The sequence below is a fragment of the Alexandromys fortis genome, unplaced genomic scaffold, assembly GCF_014885135.2.
Source record: "Alexandromys fortis isolate MF-2015 unplaced genomic scaffold, M_Fortis_MF-2015_v1.1 scaffold_321, whole genome shotgun sequence".
Lineage (NCBI taxonomy): Eukaryota > Metazoa > Chordata > Mammalia > Rodentia > Cricetidae > Alexandromys > Alexandromys fortis.
In genome coordinates this window covers 239,211-263,241 of record NW_026068200.1, presented here as the reverse complement: position 1 = coordinate 263,241, position 24,031 = coordinate 239,211, and the positions used below count along the sequence as shown (strand labels likewise).

The following is a 24,031-nucleotide window of genomic DNA, read 5'->3' as shown; positions in this document are numbered from 1 at the left end:
TCTTCCTTGATCTCTCTCCACTTTGTATATCGAGGCAGGATCTCTCCGTGAACCTAGATCTTGACGATTTTGCTAGTCAAGAGTCAGCTTGCTATGGTATTTATAGATAGGTGGCCACACCAACTTGCCCTTTATGTGGCTGCTGGGGAGTCTAACTTGGGTCCTCACACTAGCATGGTAATGCGCCCTCTGCATCAGCTCCACAGTCTCTATGCAGTTTTTCCAAACCAGCTTTACCATGATACTGGCTCCTTCATCAGTAAGCTAAACAAATCTCTGACATCTGATCACAACAGATTTTTAAACGAGTTCATGTTTTAACTCTTTGGAAGTTACACTTTGATAAGGATCATTTATTTTCTTTGCTAATCTTTAAAGCCCAACGCTGACCCTTGATCTCCGCCTTGCCCCCATTACTTACCGTAGGCTCCCTACAAGGAAGTACAGGAAATCAGCCCTCCACCCTGCTGAACCAAAAACGGCAGCAGAGTATCTTGGTAGTTCCAAAGAGAAAGGAAATTTAAATCAGGGGCCTGTGACAGTGTGGGAAATGAAGTCATGTGAAATTCAGGCAGAGCCACGGAACGTGTGCATTTGCTTCTGCCGGGAACACAGCGGGAAGACTTTTCCTCCTGTGAACATAGACCGGGGCTCATGGGCCTGTCTGTTAGGGAAACTCTAGAGAAAAGCTTTGCTTTAGATAAACCCGGAGACCAAGCACACAACCATAAAGCAAACTGGACGACATGGGCAGTGGGGAAGGAGCTGAGAGAGCTCAGCGCCTCGGGGGCCTCTAAGTGTAAAAATCCCTTCAACAAGAAAGTTCTCCTGGGCAGGTGAGATGCTTCAGCCAGTAAGGGCACTTGCAACCAAGCATGATGAGCTGAGTTTGATCCCCAGAGCCCACATCATGGACACAGAGAAATGACACCCACAATTTGCCCTCTGTCCTGTAAGTGTGCGTTCATGGTATCTCCAACCCCCATAAAGAATGGGAAAAAAATTAAGAAAGAAGAGAAAGTGTTCACAGAGTACTAATCACACATAAAATCAGATGTATTCTTGAGCTCATATATTTTTCATGTTTCAAACCAAGAACATCTGCTTTTGGGGAAGGCTGAAAAATTAAAAAACCTCCATTTCTCCCCTCACAGCTTAAAAGGAAGTAACTGGATTTTGATGACAATTTTCTCACTTTTGAGACAAGATAGGGAAGAACAGATGAATGCAACGGGGGAATTTCACAGGTGGTGAAGAATGTGTAGGAAAAAGAAAAGCAGAATAAAAAAAGAATGTCACTGATAGAAATATGATCTGAATATATCTATTTCTGAGCTGCGTATCAGGCCGGTTAAGAAAACAAAGGTGGAAACCGGCTTTCTTCGACACCGCTCTTTTGCTACCTTGCAGGCTCGTGCCAAGATGAAATACACGTAATGAGCACTTTGCAAACTGCCGAGGACTGCATGTGCCTTTGAGGGGGCAGGAGGTGCTGGGGAGAGGGCACAGGCTGTGACAGCACACGGTGCTGGAGGCGTGCCAGCTTGGGGGAAATCTGACCTGCAGTGAGGACTGAAGCAAACCTCTGGATCTCACTCTTCACCTGTGTAGACTGAGGCCAACAACCAGGCTTCAAGGGAAGACCCAGATAATAAGGTCTCCAGGAGAGAAGCAGGAGCAAAGTGTTAGGATAAGTCAGCCAGGTCTTTTGGCACACAACACAGGGGGAGCACATAGCTTTCAATAGTTCCTTTAACGATTTTTTTTGCCCCAGTTATACCAGAAACTCCTTGTGACTTTCTTGTCTCTACGTCCTTTCAGCACAGGGACAGGAATATCATATCCAGGGCTACTAGGTCCTGCCACCATGTGGTTTTATGGTTGTTGCTGGGGAGGTGGTTTTAGTATTGGGTTGACCTCATGGCCTCATGCTATGTACGGTAGGCGAGTGCTCTACCACTGATACCTGGTCATCTTCTAATCATTATGTCTGAGTCAGGGTTTAACTCTTTCTCCCAGGAGGGACTTGAACTATCTCTGTGGGCTTCTGCCTCAGCCTCCCCAGTAATTGGGATTATAGCCTGCACCACCAGGCTTAGCCATCTACCGATTTTTGATGGCTATGTCTGTTCTCCAGACCACTGTTATTCTCTTCTGACTGCTTCCCCAGCACTGTAGCCCCCGGGGCCCTGCCCAGAGTTCTGTGGACACCGTGATGTACCTTCCTAACTGAGTCTTATTCCCATGACCAGCGAGACTGTTACAAGTTGATAGTCGTCCCTGGGAATTGCAAAGTCCCCTCTTCAACAAGGCTACACTCCATCTGCTCCATCCATGGGTACAGTTTGCGCCAAAGGAATGACTCAGCCAAACTCAGAACACCTATAACTTCCCAGCACCAGACCCCCAAGTGGTTGGCTGAAGCGGGACATTAAAAATGCTTTCCCGCCCATCAAAATCCCAGCAAAATTCTTCACAGACCTCGAAAGAATGATTCTCAACTTCATACAGGAAAAGCAAAAAACCCAGGATAGCCAAAACAATCCTGTACAATAAAAGAACATCTGGAGGCATCGTAATTCCTGACTTCAAACTCTACTACAGAGCTACAGTACTGAAAACAGCCTGGTATTGGAATAAGAACAGACAGGAGGACCAATGGAACCGAATCAAAGACCCGGATATCAATCCACACACCTTTGAACACCTGATTTTTGACAAAGAAGCAAAAAAAAAAATCAAATGAAAAAAGCATATTTAACAAATGGTGCTGAAATAACTGGATATCAACATGTAGAAGAAAAAAAATAGACCCATATCTATCACCATGCACAAAACTCAAGTCCAAATGGATCAAAAACCTCAACATAAAGCCAGCTACACTGAACCTCATAGAAGAGAAAGTGGGAAGTGCACTCGAACGCATTGGCACAGGAGACCACTTCCTAAATGGAACCCCAGCAGCACAGACACTGAGAGAAACAATTAATAAATGGGACCTCCTGAAACTGAGAAGCTTCTATAAAACAAAGGACATGGTCAACAAGACAAAACGACAGCCTACAGAATGGGAAAAAGATCTTCACTAACCCCACATCAGACAGAGGTCTGATCTCCAAAATATACAAAGAACTGAAGAAATTGATCATCAAAAGAACAAATAATCCAATAAAAAATGGAGTACAGACCTAAACAGAGAGCTCTCAAGAGAGGAATCTAAAATGGCTGAAAGACACTTAAGGAAATGCTCAACATCCTTAGTCATCAGAGAAATCAAATCAAAACAACTCGGAGATTCCATCTTACACCTGTAAGAATGGGCAAGATCAAAAACACTAATGACAACTTATGCTGGTGAGGATGTGGGGTAAAGGGAATACTTCTGCATTGCTGGTGGGAATGCAAGCTGGTACAACCCCTTTGGATGTCAGTGTGGCGATTTCTCAGAAAATTAGGAAACAACCTTCCTCAAGACCCAGCAATACCACTTTTGGGTATATATTCAAAGGATGCTCAATCATGCCACAAGGACATGTGCTCAACTATGTTCATAGCAGCATTGTTTGTTATAGCCAGAACCTGGAAACAACCTAAATGCCCCTCAACTAAAGAATGGATAAGGAAAATGTGATACATTTACACAATGGAGTACTACATAGTGTAAAAAATAATGACATCTTGAATTATGCAGGCAAATGGATGGAGCTAGAAAACATTATTTTGAGTGAGGTAACCCAGACCCAGAAAGACAATTATCACATGTACTCACTCATAAGTGGTTTTTAAACATAAAGCAAAGAAAGCCAGCCTACAAATCACAATCCCAGAGAACCTAGACAACAATGAGGACCTTAACATAGATCTAATTGACATGGGAAGTAGAAAAAGACAAGATCTTCTTAGTAAATTGGGATCACAGGAACCTTGGGAGAGGGTTGGAGGGAAGGGGAGATGCAAGAAGGGGAGCAGAGAAAAATGTAGAGCTCAATAAAAATCAATAAAATTTAAAAAAAATGCTTTCCTAGTCCACCTCTTCCTCAAACCAATTCCGCTTTCCTTCTGCCTTCAGACAGCAAGTCCCAAAGACATCCCAATAATCTTCCTACACATAACCTGCAACAGAGCCTCAAAAGCAGTCCCTAGACTGGATTTGTGGCCTGTGTGAGCATTGGCTCTGAATCTGGGAAGTCTCCATTACAAATGACCCCAGGAGTCGGACAGTCCCCAGGGCGCAGTCACCTTCACAGACTTCATTTGCAGTTACTTGTGTATCCTTGCCCCACCCTCCAAGTTTTCCTTCGGAAATGTCTTTGGGACCCAAAGGGCAGGAGACTTAGGTCTGAAAACAAATGAGTTCAGTGACAGGAGACAGGCTGTGGCAGAGGTGTGGCCATGCCACACCTCTCTGGAGCAGAACTCAACCTGGGCATTTGGAAGAAGGCTTCCTAGGGGAGGATCCATTTAAACTGAGTCTTGAAGGATAAGCAGAAGTTTGACAGGATGATAGGGACATGTGAGAGACATTTCAGACAGGGACCAGCATGCCAGGATGCATGAAAGAGTCTAGGATTAAAGGGAATGGGGCAATGAAGTGTAGGACAATAGAGGAAAATCATGCAAGGCCTTCTATAGCTTGCTACTCTAGAAATGCCCATGGAATGAGTAGCACATTCCACTATGGGTCAAGCCACAGTCATTTTCTTTCCATTCCCACAAGTTTGAATTTACTATTCGCTTTGTCTTTTTCCTATTTATTTATTTACTTACTTATTTTCTAGTTTTTTTTTTTTATAGTAAGAATCTCTCTATGTAGCCCTGGCTATCCTGGAACTTGCTTTGTAGACCAGGCTGTCCTTGAACTCAAAGAGATCTGTTTGCCTCTGTCTCCTGAGTACTGGAATTAAAGGCGTGAGCCACCAGGCCTGGATGAAAAACTTCAATGTTTTTTCTTTTTTCATTTTCATGTGTTTATGCCTCTCTCTCTCTCTCTGTCTCTCTCTGTCTCTCTCTGTCTCTCTGTCTCTCTCTCTCTCTGTCTCTCTCTCTCTCTCTCTCTCTCTCTCTCTCTCTCTCTCTCTCTGTGTGTGTGAACATGGAAATTTGAAGTTGCTGTTAGGAATCATCTTAGATCAATTTTTCACCTTATTTGTTGAGGCAGGGTCTCTCAACCAAACCCAGAGCTCATCGATATGGATAGTCTTCCCAAGTAGCTTGCTCTGAGGAACCATGCATGTCTCTGCTTTCTGAGGCTAGAATCATAGGTGGGCCACCGCACTTCCAACATTTACATGGATTGGAGGATCTGAACTCTAGCCCTCCTGTTGCATGACAATCACTGACACTGAGCAATCTCTCCAGTCCTATGTGTATATATGCATACACATATATACTTACATATGTACAACATATATTTAAATGCATTTATATAAAGTTGGGTAGGGCAGTACACAAAATCCTAATCCTCAGGAGGTAGAGGCAGGAGAACCAGGAATTCAAGGTCAACCCTGTCCACGTGGCAAGTCTGAAGACAACCTGGTATACATAAAAGTGCCCCAGATATAAATAGGGTAAGCAGAGTGGGGTGATACACACCTATAATCTTAGCACTCAGGAGGTGGGGCGAGCAGACCTTTCTGAGTTGGAGGCCAGCCTTCTCTACATAGCAAGTTCTAGGCCAGCTAGAGTTAAATAATGAGACCCCGTCTCAAAAAACTAAGTAAATAAGTAAATAAGGTGTTCCTCTCCTGGAATCCCTCCCACGCTTAAAGATGCTTTATGTTTCTCCTTAGTAAATATACATCTTCCCTGCTCAAAAAATTACAAAATAATAATGATATATTTATACTGAAAGAAATGCTACGTGGCAACCTCCCCAAACAATGGCAACAACAAAGGATCAGAGAGATATATCAGTGATGGATCTTCGCAGGCACATGCTAGGTCCTGGTTTGACCCCCAGCAGTGCCCAAACAAACATAGAAATGAGCAACATAAAAACAGAAAGCAAAGAAGTATCACTTGCCATAATTAGACAGCAACTGTAAAAAGAAATGCAACAGAAACAGAGCACAGTAATTAAAATTCTGAGTAGACGCTGTCGCCTGTCCCTGTATTTGAGCCTGAGGCAGGTCTAGCTTTGTTAGAGCAGAAGATTAGCAAGCATTATAGAGGTCAAAGAATAGTACCACACTGAGACTTTCTCCTTAAGGTAATCAGAAAGTGGGAGAGAGAATCATTTTCTCACCATGTAATTCAGTGTTCTTTACAGCAGCACTGTGTACCATGAAAATCGCCTTGGAAGCCCCCCCCCCCCCCCCCCCCCCCCACACTGCCCACTGCGAGAAGTTGGTAAACAAGGAAAAGGCCTGACCATGTGGTGGTATCGCCGAGCTGTGGCTTTGCTGATTGGCTCGGGAGCAATCACTTGGCTCAGCAAAGCTTTCCAAACATATAGCTGTGGTGACCTTTATCCCAACACCACTAAGAAGGCAGCAGGAGTAGGGCTGCTCAGGGGATAGGACCCTGGGCTTCCTAGACTCAGAGAACCAGAAGTGCTTTTAGAGAATCCCCTCCATCCCACATTGCAGCTGGAGAAATTGGGACAAAATGGGGAATATTATTTGTCCTATGCCACAGAAAGCATTAGTGTTAGCAGTAGGGAGGCAGAAATGGAAAAAAATGGGGTAGAGCTTACTATTTTGTTAGTGGTCCGAGTAGTTGTTATCAGCAAGGCAGATTGGAACAGTGGGAGAAAAGCCAGCCCCGGGGCCGGAGAGCAGAAAGCTGCTGGGCATGATGATGTCATACACCTGTAACTCCAGTGCTCCAGAGGCAGGGGCAGATCCAGAGGCAGGGGCAGGAGATCCTCAAGTTTGAGGTCAGTTTGGGTTACACAGTGAGATTCTTTCCCAACAAAACAAACAAACAAAAATAACTACAAATCAACAACAAGAAAACCCAACAACCCGGCTCAACTCCTTGGCATAGGGCAGAAATTGAGGTGGGCCTCGGACAAGATGACTGGCAGTGTGGCAAGAGCAACCATAAGAGATGCTCCAAAGGCCAGGACCAGTTCAATAAGGGATCTGCTGGTCTGGGTAAAGTAACTAGTCTTTGGAGTTTGACAGCCCGGGGTTGACCCCTGTTGCCATTTTCTCAATAGAAATGACTTTGAACAAGTCACTTAATTCCTTTTAGTCCAAGCCTCCTCGCTGGAGCGGAATGTGACGAATGCCAGTACCTAGCTCACAGGATGGGACAGTCACATCAGGCGATGAGGCAGTGCTTCTGGTCCCAAGTCCACCACACCTTACATAGCATCGCTCTCCTCCCCGTCTAGTGACTCGACCAGACCCCTGACAACACATTTTCTTCTTTTCTGGCTCTGTGTTCCAGCCCAGCTCTAGCCAATACCTCCAGGCTATCTGTTCTAACCCGTGTTCACCAGCTGCCCCATTTACATTAGTTAGGGGGTCAAGAAGAGTACCTGCAGCTAAAAAAGTCAAGGTGCACAACTTTAGAAAGTGGGACAGGGACCTTCTTCGCCTAGGGGCAGAGGGGATGGTGGATGCTTGAGAATGGAGTGATGGGCATCTCACTGGAAGAGGAGGCTGCTCTGGCCTTCCAGGTTGCTGGCTAGGCTAGCAGAGAATAAAGACAAACCTTGGGTCTCCTGTGGCGTTAGAAGGCAGAGCCTTCAGCAAGTCCCTCCATTAAAAGCTACAAGATGCAAGGTTAAATATAGCCCTTTCCAGTTGTCTAGGACATAGATTTATGAAATGTCAAAGCGGTATTAGAGTGAGAAATAATCTTATCTCTGTTCTGATTTTAGAGTAGAAAGGAGGCAGTAGAGAAGAAAAAAAAAAAAAAGAAATGGGGACTTTCACCAGGGGGTGAGGGGAGGTGGCTGGAGGATTTGGAACAGCAGGGTCTGTTTTTAAAAGACACCCTTGGCTTCGGAGTGGGGAAAAGTGGTGGAGAGTGAAAGCGGGGAGCCCAGTGTGAGGGAGGGAAATGAGGGGGCTGCAACCAGAGGAGCAGCTGTGGAGGGAGGAGGAGGGAGGCAACTGCAGGGTGGGGCTGGGCCGACATCCCAGGTGACAGCTGCCCCTCCTTCTTCTCCTTCCTGCAGAAGAGGAAAGCCATGCCTGCTTCCCATCAAGGGCTGGGGCTCTGGCTGGGGAGAAGGCACTCCCTGCTAGGGTGCTGAATTTTTCCTCCGGCCTGATACATCTATGCAGAGCCCGTCAGGAAACTCCTCCTGATCTAGAGGCCCCAATTGGGTCACACAAGACTTTACACGGACCCCATCTAGTTATGTTCCACACCTCCCCCCTCCCCCCCACCCGCGACAACCCCTCAAAGACCTGAAGACGAAACACCACTTTCCTCTGATTTCTCCCCACACCAGGCTGCAATCCATGGTCCCCACATGACTTCTTTTTGATTGCATCTCTCTGCTTTTCTAATCACTTTAGCTCATAAAGGCTTTCCAAGCCACAGAGGGCTGACTAGAGCCCCAGAGGCACCCCATGGACTTCTGTCCTGCCGGTTGCCTCCACTAAAACAGCAGCTTCCCAGATGTTTCCAGACACAGAGCTGCCATGTTACATTGCCCATCGTGGCTGGTCCTCTTTGCAGAAGCCAGACAAAGCTCCCAGTGTGACCCAGGACCCTGCGCTCATCTTGCTGCCAGGAGGTCTGACTTGAACGGATCTAGAAAGTATGAGATGGCCAGGGGAGATGGCCAGAGATGAACACCCTTTACCTGCCTCTCCCAGAGACCATGCTTTGCAAAAGCAAATCCAGCATTTTAATGCATTTCCAAGAGATAGGGTAAGTCCCCAAATTAAATGCAATTGAACTAAAAGCCTCAGAATCTACATTAAGATGACTTAAGGAAAATAAAAGATAAGCAAACTTGTGTGCGCATGTGCACGCAGGCGTGTATACACACACACTCACACACGCATGCACATGCATGCAAATTTTCGGTCACTTTTATAATCCCTTAAGATTCCAAGATGTTAGGGTTGGGATGTGATCGCATCCACCCTCTCCATATCCAGAAGCAGCCCATTTCAGCTCTGCTGTGCAACATCCCTTCCAAGTGTCCCTCCTGCCCTCCCCTGCACACCTCTAAAACTAGAGGTCTCTCTCTGTTCTGGGACAGTACAGGCTACCACCACAGCATAAATCCTCCACCAAGAGCCCATAATCTCTTCCCCTCTCCCCTCTCCAAGTTGCCCATCCACGCCTCCCCTCTTCTACAACGACTCACCTCCCCGGCTCCAGAAGAGGGTGAGAGACTCGCTTCTTTCCATCCCAGTGGTGTGTGGATACCAAAGGATCCGCTTGTAGCCAAACGTCACACAACAGAGAAGGGTGTGCCAGGCTCACTCTGGGAGCAGAGAGTCCAAGGGCTCCACGCTGTTCCAAACCTGTCCCTAGATTCCTTGGTAGAGTACCCAGAGTCACGTCCTTAGCCAGTTCCCAGCACTGTGGCTGGGTCAGTTTGGCCCCATCAATCACATTGCCCAGCAAAGTTCCTGGGCAGTCTAGTCCAGGTAAAGCAATGCTGGATTCAAAAACGAGAGCTTTGCTTTTCTTTTTTTCTCACCCCTGGCTCTCCACCCACAAGCTCAATGGTTCTCTTCCCCCCAGGTCACAGCTGATGGACAGTGAGGGGAGCTGTCTGTGAGTTAGGCTTATCTTTCTCTAGGTAAGGATCTCAGCTCTCAGCCAAAGGCTGAGAACCAGCCTCATGGAGGGCTGACCTCCTGCTCAGCGGTCGTCCTGCCGAGAGGGGAAATGAACAGGAACTGGCTGTCTGAGTCAGCGGCCTGGTCTATTGTCACTGTGCAGGCCCCTTCCTTCCCAGAGGAGAGACGTGCACAGAGATAGGCCCTGTTTTTTGCAGGTCTCTGGAGCGCACACACTTTCCCTCTTGGCCTGAAACAAGTCTATAAACTATAGCTGGGTGTAACTCAATTCAGTCTCTCCAGCTCTTAGCAAGGACCTACTCCATGGCATCCTCACCACGAACAGAAGAACTAGATGGTAGTCCCATGTAACAGGCGAAGAAAGGGAAGTCCAACAAGAGACAGGGGCTCTCTGAAGGTACATGCGCCAGAAGGCAATGAGACTTGGAGCCCAAGCCCCTGTCTGTGGCATCAGGAGCAGACTGCTAACCTTCCTCTTGCTTCTTTTACCTCCATCAGACAGTGGATCACAAATTCTAGCAAATCCTGTTTCCCAGGGCACAAAGCATGAAGGAGTCGCTGGCTTTAAAGTACTGAACGCACAACTTGTTTGCATTTGTTTCTGTAGGTTTAGAAGGACAAGGACACAGAAGCAAGGCGTGTGAGTCAGGAGCCAATTACAAATGGACTCCTTTGTTACCCAGCACTAAATGGCTGGACTGGTGAAATGAGGACAGGCCAGGGACTGAGCCTATGTCCAAGTAAACCATTTTCTAATCCAAACGGTGCACGGCTGGTTCTTGCCCACAGTGTGGGAGGAGACACCGTGTGAGCTGGGCTCTCATCTGTTCCTGATAGAGGCACAGAGATGGAAATGCAGTTTGAGGGTTCTAGTGGTTGGGTGGCAATCACCTACATTAAGATTTTCAACTGCTTTAGCACAGGCTCAGGAGCTTGTTGGGCTCTTACCTTCAGGCCCAATTTCTGTAGCACGGTAGAAAAACCATTGGCAAAAAGACTAAGGGACTCCGTTTAAGAAAGGCATTGCCTAGTGCCCTGGCAGTGATGGGGTGAACTTGGCAAAGGTGGCTTTGTAGAGGCCACATTGCAGCAGGTTAGAGAAGGGAAGGGAAGAGGACTGGGGATACCACTCAGCAAGTCTGGTTGTTGCTAGAGAGGAAAAAGCGACAGCCATAGGTGGAGAGACAAGCCAAGCTGCGGATGGTGTCAGATGTATGTCTGGATGGAATGAGGTGTGGCCACTGCAGAGGGGCAAAGCTGGGGTGCCCTCACACGGGCAGGTTTGTATAGGGACTAAGATGACAGACTTTGGAAGCTCTGCCAACCAGGCTCAAATCTCGGCCTCTTCCTTTACTGCCTGTGTGTTCTTGGACAGGTCACCTAAACTCTCTAGGCCTCCACAGATTAGCTGCATAAAGCATGGTTTTAAATCTATATACTCCCTTTGAGAGGTAATAAAAACCCATACACTACGCAGGTGTTGTCTTGACTGAGCTAATATCTGCTAATACTGCCTGGCTCAATGTGAGCTCTACTGGTGCTGGCCTACGGTTCTTGGAGCTCCTCCTAGGGCCTTATCTCAGCTATACTCCAGGCCTCTTTCCAAGGGTCAAGAAGGCTTCCCTTTGAAAATGTTGTTGGCCTTGCTCTTGGCTCAGGGACCTCAGTGGCTGTGACCTTTGGCCTGCCTTCACAGGCCTCAGCTTGTCACCATCCTCCCCAGCTGCAGCTACTTCTCACTTCAGGTCCCCGTGGGTCGGGGCTGGCTGATGTTGGAGCTGCCATCCCATGTAGTCGCTGTAGTCGCTCCAAGGCTCTAAAGATTAAAGTCCCAGTCGATATTAGCATTTCCCCCTACCACACCCCTGCTTAGATTTTGGGTGCTGTCAGGGTCAATGTCCCTGGGGAGGGAAATGGTGTGTGGAAGTTTCTGGAACACAGACTTTGCCTTTGAAGGTTGGAACCCTGGTAATGGTAGGGATAAAGAGCCACCATCATCCCCAGAGCCAGTAGTGTGACTTTTGGGTTCTGTGGATTACAACTGCCACTTGGTTGGCCACCAGAAGAAATCTCAACTTTGGAAACTTTGCTCCTTCAGTTCCCCAGGTCAGGTCCCGGAGGAAGCAACACTGTGCAACCATGGGGTGAGATCAGAGGCAGGAGGGAAGATGCCTGGGAAGTCAGAAATCTCCACGCCAGAGCTCAGAAGCAGAAGCAGGGGCTCCAAAGCCCAAGGGTCTTCAACAAGAATGACAGCCGCTCACATGTCGCCCCTGCTCACTCACAGGTGAGCCAAAGCACTCAAGGGAGCTGTATTCCGGATGGCAGACATTGCTCACCTCCTGAGTGGCCGAGGCAGCAGTGTATCTTCTCTGAGACAAGCTTTCAGCGCTGTAAATAGCACTGCTTACCCCTGTCCTAACCCCATAAGGAATTCCCAGAGGTGGCTCTGTGTCACCCTCCCCAATATCAGGAACAGGACTCTAAGTGACAGTGAGCAATGTACGCCTAGGACCCCACATCCCTCCATCTGTGCTTGTGGAGAATTGAGCGCGAGACTAACTTCGGAAACAAGAAATTTGCTGGTGAGAGAAATGAAGGTTGCATCCAAAGCCCATTTACTCCATAGGGACAATGATGGCACTTAGAAAGCTGCAGCAGCCCAAATCATTCAGAGATATTGCCCAAGGGTGACAAAGAGCTGACCTGTCAGCATGGAAGACCTCCTACCAGGGACTTCTTTATCAAATGTCATTGCTTTTCAGTGAGAGAGCCTTGTCTAGTTTCTCCCATGTGGACTATGATTACATGCCATAGCCATGTGCCCAAAGTGTCCGCACAATGGGCCTGAGAAAACTCTAGAGGTCAAAAGGACAACTCGAGCGCTTCACAGGCAGCAGCAGGGAGGGGAGCAGCTGAACTGTTGCCCCTAGTAATCTCTGTAGCTGAGTGACCTTGGCAATATCACCTCAGTTCTGCGGGTTTTTAAATTGAAAGGTTGATGGAAAGTGAGTAGTTTCCAAACACACATCTCATTTTTATTAAAATACCTGGATCTCCCAGCTCTTCAATAAACACAATAAAATGAAATAAAATGCCTGGGTTCCAACGTGGCAAGAGACAAAATGTCTGCTTTTCCCGTAGAAGACACTTCAATATTGACATGCAAAAATGTGATAATCATGAAGCTGGGGCTGAATGATGATGGATCGCCCAGCATGCCCAGGCCCTGGCTTCCATCGCCAGCACCAAACGTATAGTTTAAAGCTCTGTATTAGCCCAGCACTGTCTACTGCACCTCTGCTCACGACAGCTGAGTTATGGAACTAACCTAGGTGTCGAAACACAGGAGGGAAGGAAAACGTGGCATATGGAGACAATGGGGTTGTTCAGCGAGAAAGAAGAACAAAGTGATGTCATTTGCTGGAAAAAAAAATGGATGCAACTGGAGATAATCACATTAAGCAAATTAAGCCAGTCTCAGAAAGACAAATATCCAGCTTTCTCTCATTTGTGCTTCCGACATTTTTTACAGTCACATGAAATCAAGCCCATCTATACTGAATGAAAGCAGAAGGGAAATTGTCTAGGGAATGAGGGATGAACTGGAAGGGAGAAAGGGCTGGAAAAGGAAGGGTAGGTGTGTGGAGGTACTCAACCTATAGTGATACCTGCATGGAAATGTAAAATAAATAAGATGGCCATGTCCATACACACGCGCTGTGCCCATCCAAGACTCCTTTATTGAGCTCAGGTAACTCCTGGAGACGCTCCCTACCCTGGGAGTCTCAAGTGGCTCACATGCATTGCTTACTACACAGTAGGTGCTTCTCATGCAGCACCTTGTCTCGTCCTATGAAGGACCAAGGAGGCTGTGGACACTCTGAGAACTAAGGTCACTTGCCTAAAGACACACAACTCAGAACTGGTCAAGTCTGTCCGAGGATGTAAGCAACTGAGGACGTCTTCACTGTGTCCTTTACCACTCATTCAAACTCCTTTCCATAGAATTTAAGCATTTCGGGAAAGGAGAAAAAAGAACATAACAGATTCCAGATTATTCCTCCTCCAAGACTAAAACTAGAAAACTTCACTTGCCCAATCAAACTTCGGGGGCACCCAGTGTTCACAGAAGACAAGGCATCCGCCACGTGAAGCCACTAGCAGCGTGGGTCCAGAATGGCCTTGGGGGTCAATAGAAGGGCACAGTAGGAACCAGTACCCGAGTCCGTTTTCTGAAGCTACACAAACTACTGAGGGGTGGCTACTGCTGAAAGAAGGCTTTGTTTAACTCACGTTTTGGAAGCTGAAAATACAAGCAAGATTAGGTGGTCTTATCTGGCCGTGGGGAAGCGCCTCTTTAGCTACGTCACAGCTTGGCAAAAGGCATCGTGTGTGAGAAGGTCGGAGCACGTGTTGAGACAAGAAGTCTGAGGTCATAGGTCAGGCCTGCTCTTATAACCATTTGCTTTTGTGGGGTCTAACCAGGGTCTCAAGAGAACTAGCGTAGTCTCCAGTAAGCACACACTCCTGGTGACGTCAGTACTATCACCTCAGCATTGCCGTACTGAAGATCAGGCTTCCAGCACCCGAACCTCCAGGGGATACATTTAAAGCATATCTAAACCATGACAGTACCTAACACTTTTTTTTTGAGACAGGCCTTGGCTGTCCTAGAACTTGCTTTGTAAGCCAAGCTGGCCTCAAACTCAGAGACCTGCCTGCCTCTCCTCCCGGGTGCTGGGATCAAAGGTGTGCTCCACCATTACCTGGTGTACCTAACAGTTTTTCTTCAAAAAAGTATATGATAAAGCTTTACACCAGTGATTCTCAACCTTCCTAATGCTGTGACCCTTCAGTACAGCTCCTCATGTTGTAGTGACCTCCAATCATAAAATTATTTTTATTGTTACTTTGCAATTGTAATTTTGCTGCTGTTATGAATCATAAAGTAAATATCTGTATTATATGATGGTCTTAGGTGACCCTGTGAAACAGTCATACAACCCCAAAGGGGTCACGACCCACAGGTTGAGAACTGCTGCTTTACACCAGTCGGCATTTTATACCTCCCAGGATCCTTTAAAACATCTTTGATTGTTTATTCTTGATCACATCTCTAGAAGGTGGTTACGTGTTATTCTGTTTTTCTTTTTCAATTACTGGTTTTTCTTGGCAGGGTTTCTGTGTAAACCTGGCTGTCCTGGAACTAGCTCTTGTAGACCAGGCTGGCCTCAAACTCAGAGATCCGCCAGCCTCTGTCTACTGAATGCTGGGATTAAAGGCGTGTGCCACCACCACCCAGCTCACCTGTGTTATTCTTATCCTCATATCATCAATAAGGAAACTGAGATGATGAGGCCTGGAATAAACACCTTCGTCTAAAGATGCAACATAAGGATCTGAGTCCATTCAAACACGAACTACCCCAACTCATTCCAGCACACACCCTAGCCCCCACTGAAGCCCCCACCTGATTTTGTATGACGTCATTGAGGGCTTCTGCTGGGTCAGGAAGATACGATGTGGTTTCTCAGTGTGAGAATGACTTGCCAGTGTAATTGCTCTGTGTTTTAATGGTGTATATTATTCTTTGCACAAACCATGTAACACTGTTAATGGGAATCTAAGTGAAAGAGTCATCCACCCTGTACTTCACAATCAACCAAGTTTGCATTTCTCCACCATCCTGTTCCCACTCTTGACTTCAGGCAGAGATGGTTTTGTCTTGTGTATTTTTATGTTCCGTATTTTTTAATTTTTTATTCTTGAGATTATGATCATGGCATTCCCCTTCCCTTTTCCCCCTAAGTTTTATATTTTATAAGCATTGTCCATGTTGTGCAATAGTTTTCTTAATCCGCTCTCACAGAGCTCCACCATATTGTGGTGAACTTGGATGCTCTCAATTTAGTAATTTCCCTGTAATTTGACATTATGATGGCCACGATGCTTTTGTCCCTTTGTTTGCTTTACACCTTCTTTCACTTCCTTCCAGATGTGGGTGTCACAGTTTGACTATGACATGTCCTCCAGCAGGCTTATGTGTTTTGTTCTGTCCATAGTTGGCAGTGCTATTTAGTGAGGCGGAATTTTAGGCTGTGTGGTGACCGGAAGGAGGGTTCTACCTGGTTTCCACCCGGTCCCTTCCCCATGCTCTGCATCCGGCCCCCATAGGTGGAGAACTTGCTCTCCACATGTTTCCATCATGACATCCATGCGCTGAGCCCCGCAAGCTATGAACTAAAGCTGTTCTCTTGGGTGTTTTGGTCACAGATGTGCAAAATAACTAATACAATTAGTACCATGATGGGCACCGACTTTTAGGGACGCACCTTTGCTATAAGGCTATGTGTCAGTTATAGGAGGCAAGGATTTCTGGGAAATACTTTTGTTCACTGGCCTAGAATTTTAACCCTTTCCATGTGTTCCAGTGGAATCATTAGGAAATATGTTTTTAGAAAGAAGGACCCCAGAGGAAGAGGAGCAAGTAATTTGACTTCCTGCTAAGTCTCTGTCATTTACCTTCCATTATGATAGCAAGGATGCTGTAAATTCAATAAATTTGTAAAGATGAAAGAGTCAGGTCAACTATAAAAATGCCTTGAAAATGCAATTGAATGATTCCTTCATTTCGTTTCAATATAGAAAAGAGAACAGGGTCACTGTTCTCACAGTATTCACCTGTGGGGAGGGGACGCTGGAAGCCATCATTGATACCAGGAGTCGTGCGTGGGACCTGAAGCCTCTCTCCGGGCACCTACTTTAGGCTTAAGAACAAGAATCTCACTTTCTTGATAGTTCAGGCATCCCCTGCTCTAGCTTCTGGACCCAACACAGAGCCTCATGAGTTCAATTATTGCAACAATACAAACATGCTATCAAACAGACATATGGTGGGACTTCTACCAAGCTGGGCATTGCAGTCTCTGTTGCTATAGAGATTTGCTCATCCTACCAGAACGGAGCCATGGTCTCCTTTTTCCACAGCACCCAGTCTCCAGGGTTACTAACTCCTGTCATAGCTACAAAGATGACGAGAGGCACATGACATGCCATAATAGGTCCCGCTCAAAAGGCAGACAGACATGAGCTCGAGTTTCCCTTCTACATCTTGTATCAGACCATGTTACAAGACCTTGTTATCAGACCACGGGACCGCCCTTGCCCTTTTCTTCCCATTTTTTCATCTGTAAAAAGGCGTCGATAATCCATCCCTGGTAGCTGTTCGCAGGGTTAAGGAGTGGATGTAAAGTGTTGGCATGTAATAGGTGTGTGATGAATACAAGGTCCCTCTCCCTTCTCGGCAAGGTACTAGTTCAAGTGAATGGCTCCCATGCGGCAAGCCATGCATATGCTAGGGAGTAACAGTGCCACAAGCACACATTAACTACTGCGCCACAAACAGAATAACAGGGTGGTAGAGCCGCATCTGATCAAGAAGTGACAGGCTTGAGGGCTCGTGAGAAATCATTTCCAGATTGGGAAGCTGCCAGAGAAGCTTTCTCCCCTCCAAGCAGCCTACTATGTTCTACGGTCCTGCTGGGATTCCACATGCTGCTACTGTCTTTCCGTATCCCGCCTCTCCTACTAGGCAAATGATTTTTTCCCCATCCAGTGATACCAACTGCTGAGCTTAGTGGCTGCTCCTGGTATTCTCCGAAACACACAGGGGCCATTTCTGTCCCCAGCTTGAGAGCAACAGCCCACAGTGTTCCCCCTCCTGCGATCATCACTCTTCCCCATTTGGAACGCAACTTCAACTTTCAAAACAGCTTTCCAACCTAGCTCATACTCCATTCTCACAACTCCCTGCCACGGCTTCTAAGAGTCCCCTCCAAGGCTCCCTGACTGTTTAACAAAAGACGGAAAAGGCCAGGGCAAGTGACTCATTTAAGATCAAGCTGCAGGTTCGTGGGCAAGAAAGCCAGGAGTCCTAGTCATGGGCTCACTCTCATTCCCAGATGTGCAGTTTTGAAATCCGTTGAAGCCCGCGACGCCAACTCCAGCACGGGGACCGGAACTCAAGGGTAGAGCTGCTTGCCTAGTCTGCCAAAGTCTGCTATGCTCAACACCCAGTACTGCATTAAGTAATGAATGAACAGCAAGTACAATGCCGAGTGTAGTGGTGTGCACCTGGAACCTCAGCACTGGGGAGGCTAAAGCAGGAAGAGCAGGAGGTCACAACCACTCTTGGCTGCAAAAGGAGCTCGAAGTCTGCACGAAGTACAAAGTAAGACTACATTTCAAAAATAAATAAGGACGCAAGTAACAGTTCCGCACTGGTAGAATTGTGGAAATGTATCGAGTGTATCTAAAGGAAAGAGGGGTGAAGGAGGGAGACTAGAGGAGGAAGGTTTCGGAGCAGAGATGACATTAGACAAGGACAAACAGGGAGTCGCCACAAGACAGTAGTGGTTGGAAGCTACACTCCAAGCAGAGGAAAACAATTTCAGCAAATCACAGAAATGGCGAATGGGTGACTTTGGGAAAGAAGAAGCCATTCGATATTACTGCATCACCGAGTGTGGGGTGAGAAGTGACGGCAGGCGAGATTGAGGAAACAGGCAGGCTCCAGGCATGGAGGTCACTAAAATGTGCCAAGGAACATACGCTTTATCTCAGAAACTGTTTTCTGCTCAAAGTTCAAGCATTATTTTTTCAGTTTCTCAACTTTAGCCTTTTCCACGCAGCGAGAATTCTATTAATCATTTTATTTAAAGAGATTCACTTTACAAGTGCTTAACCTTACCCTAATAAAAACTATGGGAAACCAGAGTTTGATACACTATGTAGACTTTTCTAATATGCGTTACAGTACCTACAGAACTGAAAGGTAAGAGCTTTCTTCCCCAGCATCCACGATAATCCTCAGGCCACTTGGGATCTGCCTCCACAGCAGGGAAACAGTCTTGATATTCCCACTCCAAAGTTAGCAAGGTTCGGGCCCACCACAAGAAAGTATTACGGTGGCTATTAGGTTAGCTAAGAGAAGGTCAGAGGCAAAGGCCAGGAGTCAGTCCTAGAACAGACAAGAGTGGACACTGGCAGTGCACAAAAGGAACAGGGGCTATGTCTCAGGGGAAGTCTTAGCAACAAATGATTGTTGGGTAGAGGGCTGGGTGGATGCGCAAATAAAACAGTGAGATCAGTAATAATAGAGCGACGGATAAGTCCTAGGTTCTTAGTTTGCTTTCCTAGAAGGATGCTGATGCCATTAAGAGAAAAACGGGAGAAAGGGAACCAAGAAGGCAAAGGATGGAGCAAGCTGTGCTCAGCGAGTGTGGGTACTCCTGGGACATTAGGTTGGAATTGGAGCAGTGGGTTATGTTAGTCTTGGCGGGAGATGGAGATACAGGGGTCAAGCCTATAGAGTGGTTTCCTCGGGGTAGCCTAGGTTGCTAAGGGAGAGGTGCAGAGTGGGAGGAAAAGCAGGCCTAAGCCACAGCTCCGAGGACAGGACACTTTCTTCTAATGATGGGAGAAGGAAGGAAGGCTTTCCTGGTCACTGCAGGGCTTCCCATAGGCAAGCTCTCAGCTTTTCGCTAAGAGCATGGCTGATTGCACCTTGCTCCCTCTGAGCAGCCTGTGAGGCTCTATGGACAAGGGATGGGCAACTGAACACTTACTCTTTAGGTCTGCCCAGTGGGAGGGAGTTTTTCCTGCAGGCTTCTGGGGCTGCCTAGAGACAGTAAGTGAGCAGGCATGGTCCTCTGTCAGGAGGTGGAGAGTACTAGGGAGAGAGAAGGGGCCATGAGGCCACCTCCTCATGCTGCCAGAGGCTGCTCTGGTAGCAACTGCCTAGCAGGATGACCCTGGGCTGGGACAGACATTGAAAACACAAAGCAACTGCTAAGAAAAGAAACAACAGCCAGTAACTGCCCACATTTTGAATACTGGCAAGTGGAAAACTCTCCTCCAGTTCCTGGACAAAGCTGCGCAAAACGTCACCATGTAATGCCTGCAGGTCCTGAGCCTCCAGTTCCATGGCAGAGAAGAGAGATGCTACAAGGTGGTGGCTAGGCCATTTACCTGCTAATATAGCCTTAAAAGAGTGTTCTCAGAATATTACAAAGAAAAGCCAATACTCAGAATCTTGTCCTTGACTTAATCCCCCAAAGGAGCCAATTCAGTGTACCCAGAAATCCAAAGCAATAAATACTCTTCTTAGCAGGCTCCAGGAGTGAGGCTCATCAGCATGGCCTCTTGACCTTCTTGTAGCTGCTAACCCCNCCCCCCCCCCCCCCCCCCGCAAAACTCCTGCAGGCTCCTCCACTTCTAGAGTTGCCACTATAACCAGCCTTAGACAACTATGGTCACATCCACAGCCAGCAGAGCCCCAGGACCAGATAGAGACATCCTCTGTGCTTGAGAATGGCACTGACCCATCTACTACTTTCTACGCTAAACTTGGGCTACACTTGGCAGAAACTTCCCTTTCCATCCCATTGACCTGAATAGTGGATGAAAGCTTCCCAAATGGGCACAGAGGAAACTCTGGGCTCTTCTGGGACTCTGTGTGAGGGGGAGGGGAAAATGGGGTTCTGCCAGGAGAGCAGGGCTGGGGGTGCAGCTCAGTGGTGGTGTACTTTGCTGAATATGTCTGAGGCCCAGGTTCCAAAAGTGGGGGAAGGGGATAAAAGTTAAGTTGTTAGGGGTAGGAATAAAACAGTTTTCTCCCACAGTGCTCTTGCAGTGCAAAGGCAAGCTAGCAAAAGTTGTCTCCAGACCCTAATCCCCACACTGTGAGGTTTAGGAAGAAGTTGGGGGAAAACTATGCCAGCACCCTTGAGTCCACCTCTGGAGGGACACAGAGGACAAAGAAGAGCACATTGAAAGTAGGAGGACAACAGACTCCAGGCTGTCCAATGCGCCCCTCTGTCCACGTAAGTCCAGTATCTCAGTAAGGGCTGGGGCCAGGAGGTGGGGGGCAGGGCATTACACAGCAAGAAACAGCCTCATTTGGCTCTCTCAGAGCAGGCAGCAGCTGAGGTAGAGCCCGGAGAGGTGTAGGTGTACACGTGTGGGGCGGGGCTGGGGGCTGGGAGAGCCGGAGGTTTGAATAACAAAGGAGACTCCTGAAGGGTAAGCCGTGCAAGGCTCCAGGGAGAAAGCACAGTGCTAGCAATAAACTTCAGTCGCTGGCGCTCCAGCCACCCTCCAGAGGCTGCAAGGAGTTGCTGGCTAAGGAGCCAGCTCCTGCCTGCTCAGGGAGCTCAGACTTATGCAATTCAGCCTGGTACTGGAGTAAGGGAGATGGGAGTTCACCCCGAATCTCCCTCAGGCTCTCTCCCCGCCCCCTGCCAGCCCCTGCAAGTCACGCCAAGGGTCAGGGGCCCTGTGAGCCAGGGAGGCCCTGGCTAGAGAAGCCCGGGGAAAAGGAGGGAAGGAAAGAGAGTACCTGTTGCTGAATGCATCCTGCTGCTTTGGCTCTTACTCCTCGGTTGCTTGTGGTGAGAGTTGCCCATCATTCTGTTCTGGACTGGCAGCCACCGCGGCCGCCGCGCCACCGCCTCCTCCTCCTTCTCCTCCTCCTCCTTCTCCTCCTCCTCTTCCTCCTCCTCGACCTGTGCTCCTCCCCAGGTGCTTACATCACCTCAGCTTTGCTTCTTACACACATGGCTCTTCCAAATCTCACTTGTGCCCTTGGCACAGTATTGTCCAGATCTGAACCTCTTACTTGGACTAGAGCCTGCTAGGGCTCTTCTCTCTCTCTCTCTCTCTCTCTCTCTCTCTCTCTCTCTCTCTCTCTCTCTCTCTCTCTCTCTCCCTCTCTCCCTCTCTCCCTCTCTCCTCCCTCGCTCCCTTCCTCCCTCTCTATCCCCTCCCCCTTGCTCAGCGCTCCTGTCAGGTCTAGCAGCCCAGGTTCCAAAAAAGAACCCTAGCAAACCCTGAGTGCAAGCCCCACCTCATCCGAATCTGCACATGGGGCCAGCCCCCGCAACCCCCGGGACCCGACTCGTTTGCCCTTACTGTCCCTGGCTGCCTCTGCTCTCAGAGCTGTCATTCCTGCTGCCGCTTGCTCTCTGGATCTGCAGAAGCTTGCAGGAGCGAGGGGCCAATAACAGAGCCTCATCCATGAGTGTGACAAGGACCAGTAAAGGAATGTGCTACCCAGGAATTCTAAGTGACACAGCTCCCTGTTCCATTGGGGGACGGATCCAGTTCTGTGACAGCTGCCAGTGCGTTCTGGGCGCCAGTCCTAAGAGAAACCTGAAGAAATTTGGGCAGAGCACGAGGCTTCCAGGCTGCAGGCTTGGCGCTAGCACATCCAGACGCCTCTGGAATGCCCAATGCGGCCACCAGGCGTACCTGCTTCCTTGTCAGACACACCTGAAGCCTCACTCCACTCTCCCCTCCCTTGCCTGCTTTGCCTTCCCAAGGGAGGGCAGAGCCAGCAGCCCAGAGATTCACAGACTGGAACTGGGACCCTCGGCAGCCAATGAGAAGGCTCTTTTCATGTCCCACAGAAAATCCATGCGCGCGCCGCATGCGCGCGCTCTCACACACATATGCAGCAGCCTGTCGCGAGTGCTGCAGCCCTGTGGGATAAGTGACAAGGGGCAGGTGGTGCTGGCTCAGCAGCCTGTTCCAGCCCCACAATCTGGCAGTAAGCTAGGGCCATCGGTCCTGGAATCAAGTCTGCAGGAGCCAGACAGCCCTGAGTCACTTAGGCGAGTAGTAAGACTGTTCAGTGCTGATGTCATCAGACACAGAGACAGGGGTCCCTTCTGTCATAATCACAGCCACAGAGCATTGTGGGTGTGGGTCAGAGCTTTCTGATTTGGGGACAAGACATCTAAAATGAGATCCATTCACACATCTGTCCACATTCCCCCTCATTCAACTGTTAATTTAGGCGTTCTGAGAACAGTTCCTAGGCATCTGCTCTACCCCAGCCCTATGCTATTAGTAGGGGCAAGGGGCATAAGTCACCTAGGAGGGACGACTGACACATCAAAAGGCGATGACAATAAAGAGAAGAATGAACGGAGTTAAAGGAGAATCAGAGAAAAAAATGCTTCCATCCGGAAGGGCTGAGTTGTACATTAGGCAGGATGAAGAGGTGACTAGAAAAGGAAAGAGCATACTGGTAACCCAGGGACAGCAAGCTCCAGGGACCCAGCTGACAAAGGTCTCTTCAAGCTTCAGCAAATTCACAAACATCCCTCAGACTATTGACCTAGCAAGGAAGAAAGTGCAAAAACAAAAACAAAACACCAAAGTGCAACAAGATGAAACCCCTCCTTGGGCTTTGCAACTCACTGTGGAATGTGACAAAAGGTCTCCAATGTCACCAACAGGAGACCAAAGTAGGGGTTTAAAATAGGGAAAGAGCCCCAGAGCAAGTAGGAAGTACCCATAGTGAAGCATCTTGGGAAAATAGATTTATGAATGTGATTTTTGCCAATCATGGAGATTAATGAACCTGGTAAAAATCCTGAAGGTGATAAGTGAATAACTAAAGTTTGGGAAACATTTGGTTCTTGTTTTTTTTTTTAATATCTTTATGCTAGGTCTTAAGTACGAGTCTTTGGAGGTTCAAAATTGTAAAAATGAACTAAAATTAAGCTCAGAGAAACCTATAAAGGTGATCATGGCATTGTGAGTTAATTGCAGAGTGTGAGGCACATTCTGAAAGTTGAAACAGAATAAAATTCAACTGAGTCGTACACATGGGACTCTAGATTATATCCTCAATGAAATGAGGGAGCATGAACAAAAAAGGTGACGTTTGAAAGTGTTCAGAGAAAAGATGGGCAAGAGGGGATGAGGAATGGATGGATGCATGGATGGATGGATGCATGGATGGATGGATGAACAGAAACTGAATACACTTGTGTACTCATTGCCCTGAGCCAGAAGTTGAATACAGGGTTGGAGAATTGGTTCAGTGGTTAAGAGCACTGGCTGCTATTACAGAGGACCCAGGTTCAATACCTAGCATCCACACGGTGGCTCATAACCATCTGTGACCCCAGTTCCAGGGGAGCTGATGCTCTCTTCTGATCTCCTTGAGTGCCAAACACGCATGCAGTACAATACATACATTCAGGCAAAATACACATAAAATAAAATGAACCAATGTAGTACAAATTTTAATTTAAATATGACTAGGGACTCCAGAAGCCAGCCCCAAAGCATTTTTTTCAGTGCTAGGGATGGAAACCAGGGCCTCTCTCTCTCTCACCTCTCCTCTGAGACTGAGTCTCACAATATAACCCAGACTGATCTGGGATTCACTATATGGACCAGGCTGGCCTTGAACTCACAGAGTTCTTCCTGCCTCTGCTTCCTGAGTGCTGGGG

General features: G+C 47.7%; 1 protein-coding gene across 6 annotated transcripts in view; it reads right to left on the bottom strand.

Annotated features, from left to right (window-relative positions):
- The window catches only part of Nhsl2 (NHS like 2), a 252,072-nt gene that overhangs the window by 67,474 nt on the left and 160,567 nt on the right, over positions 1-24,031 (bottom strand). The window contains exon 1 of one of the 6 annotated variants that reach the window (XM_050129898.1): positions 21,124-21,224. The exons of 3 other annotated variants lie outside the window; for them this stretch is intronic. In XM_050129898.1, the coding sequence (XP_049985855.1) occupies positions 21,124-21,193 (70 nt within the window). In that variant the 5' untranslated portion in view covers positions 21,194-21,224. Of the gene's footprint in view, positions 1-9,280; positions 9,752-21,123; positions 21,225-24,031 lie in introns of those variants that run through there. 2 more of the 6 variants (XM_050129899.1, XM_050129903.1) reach the window with 2 other exon arrangements.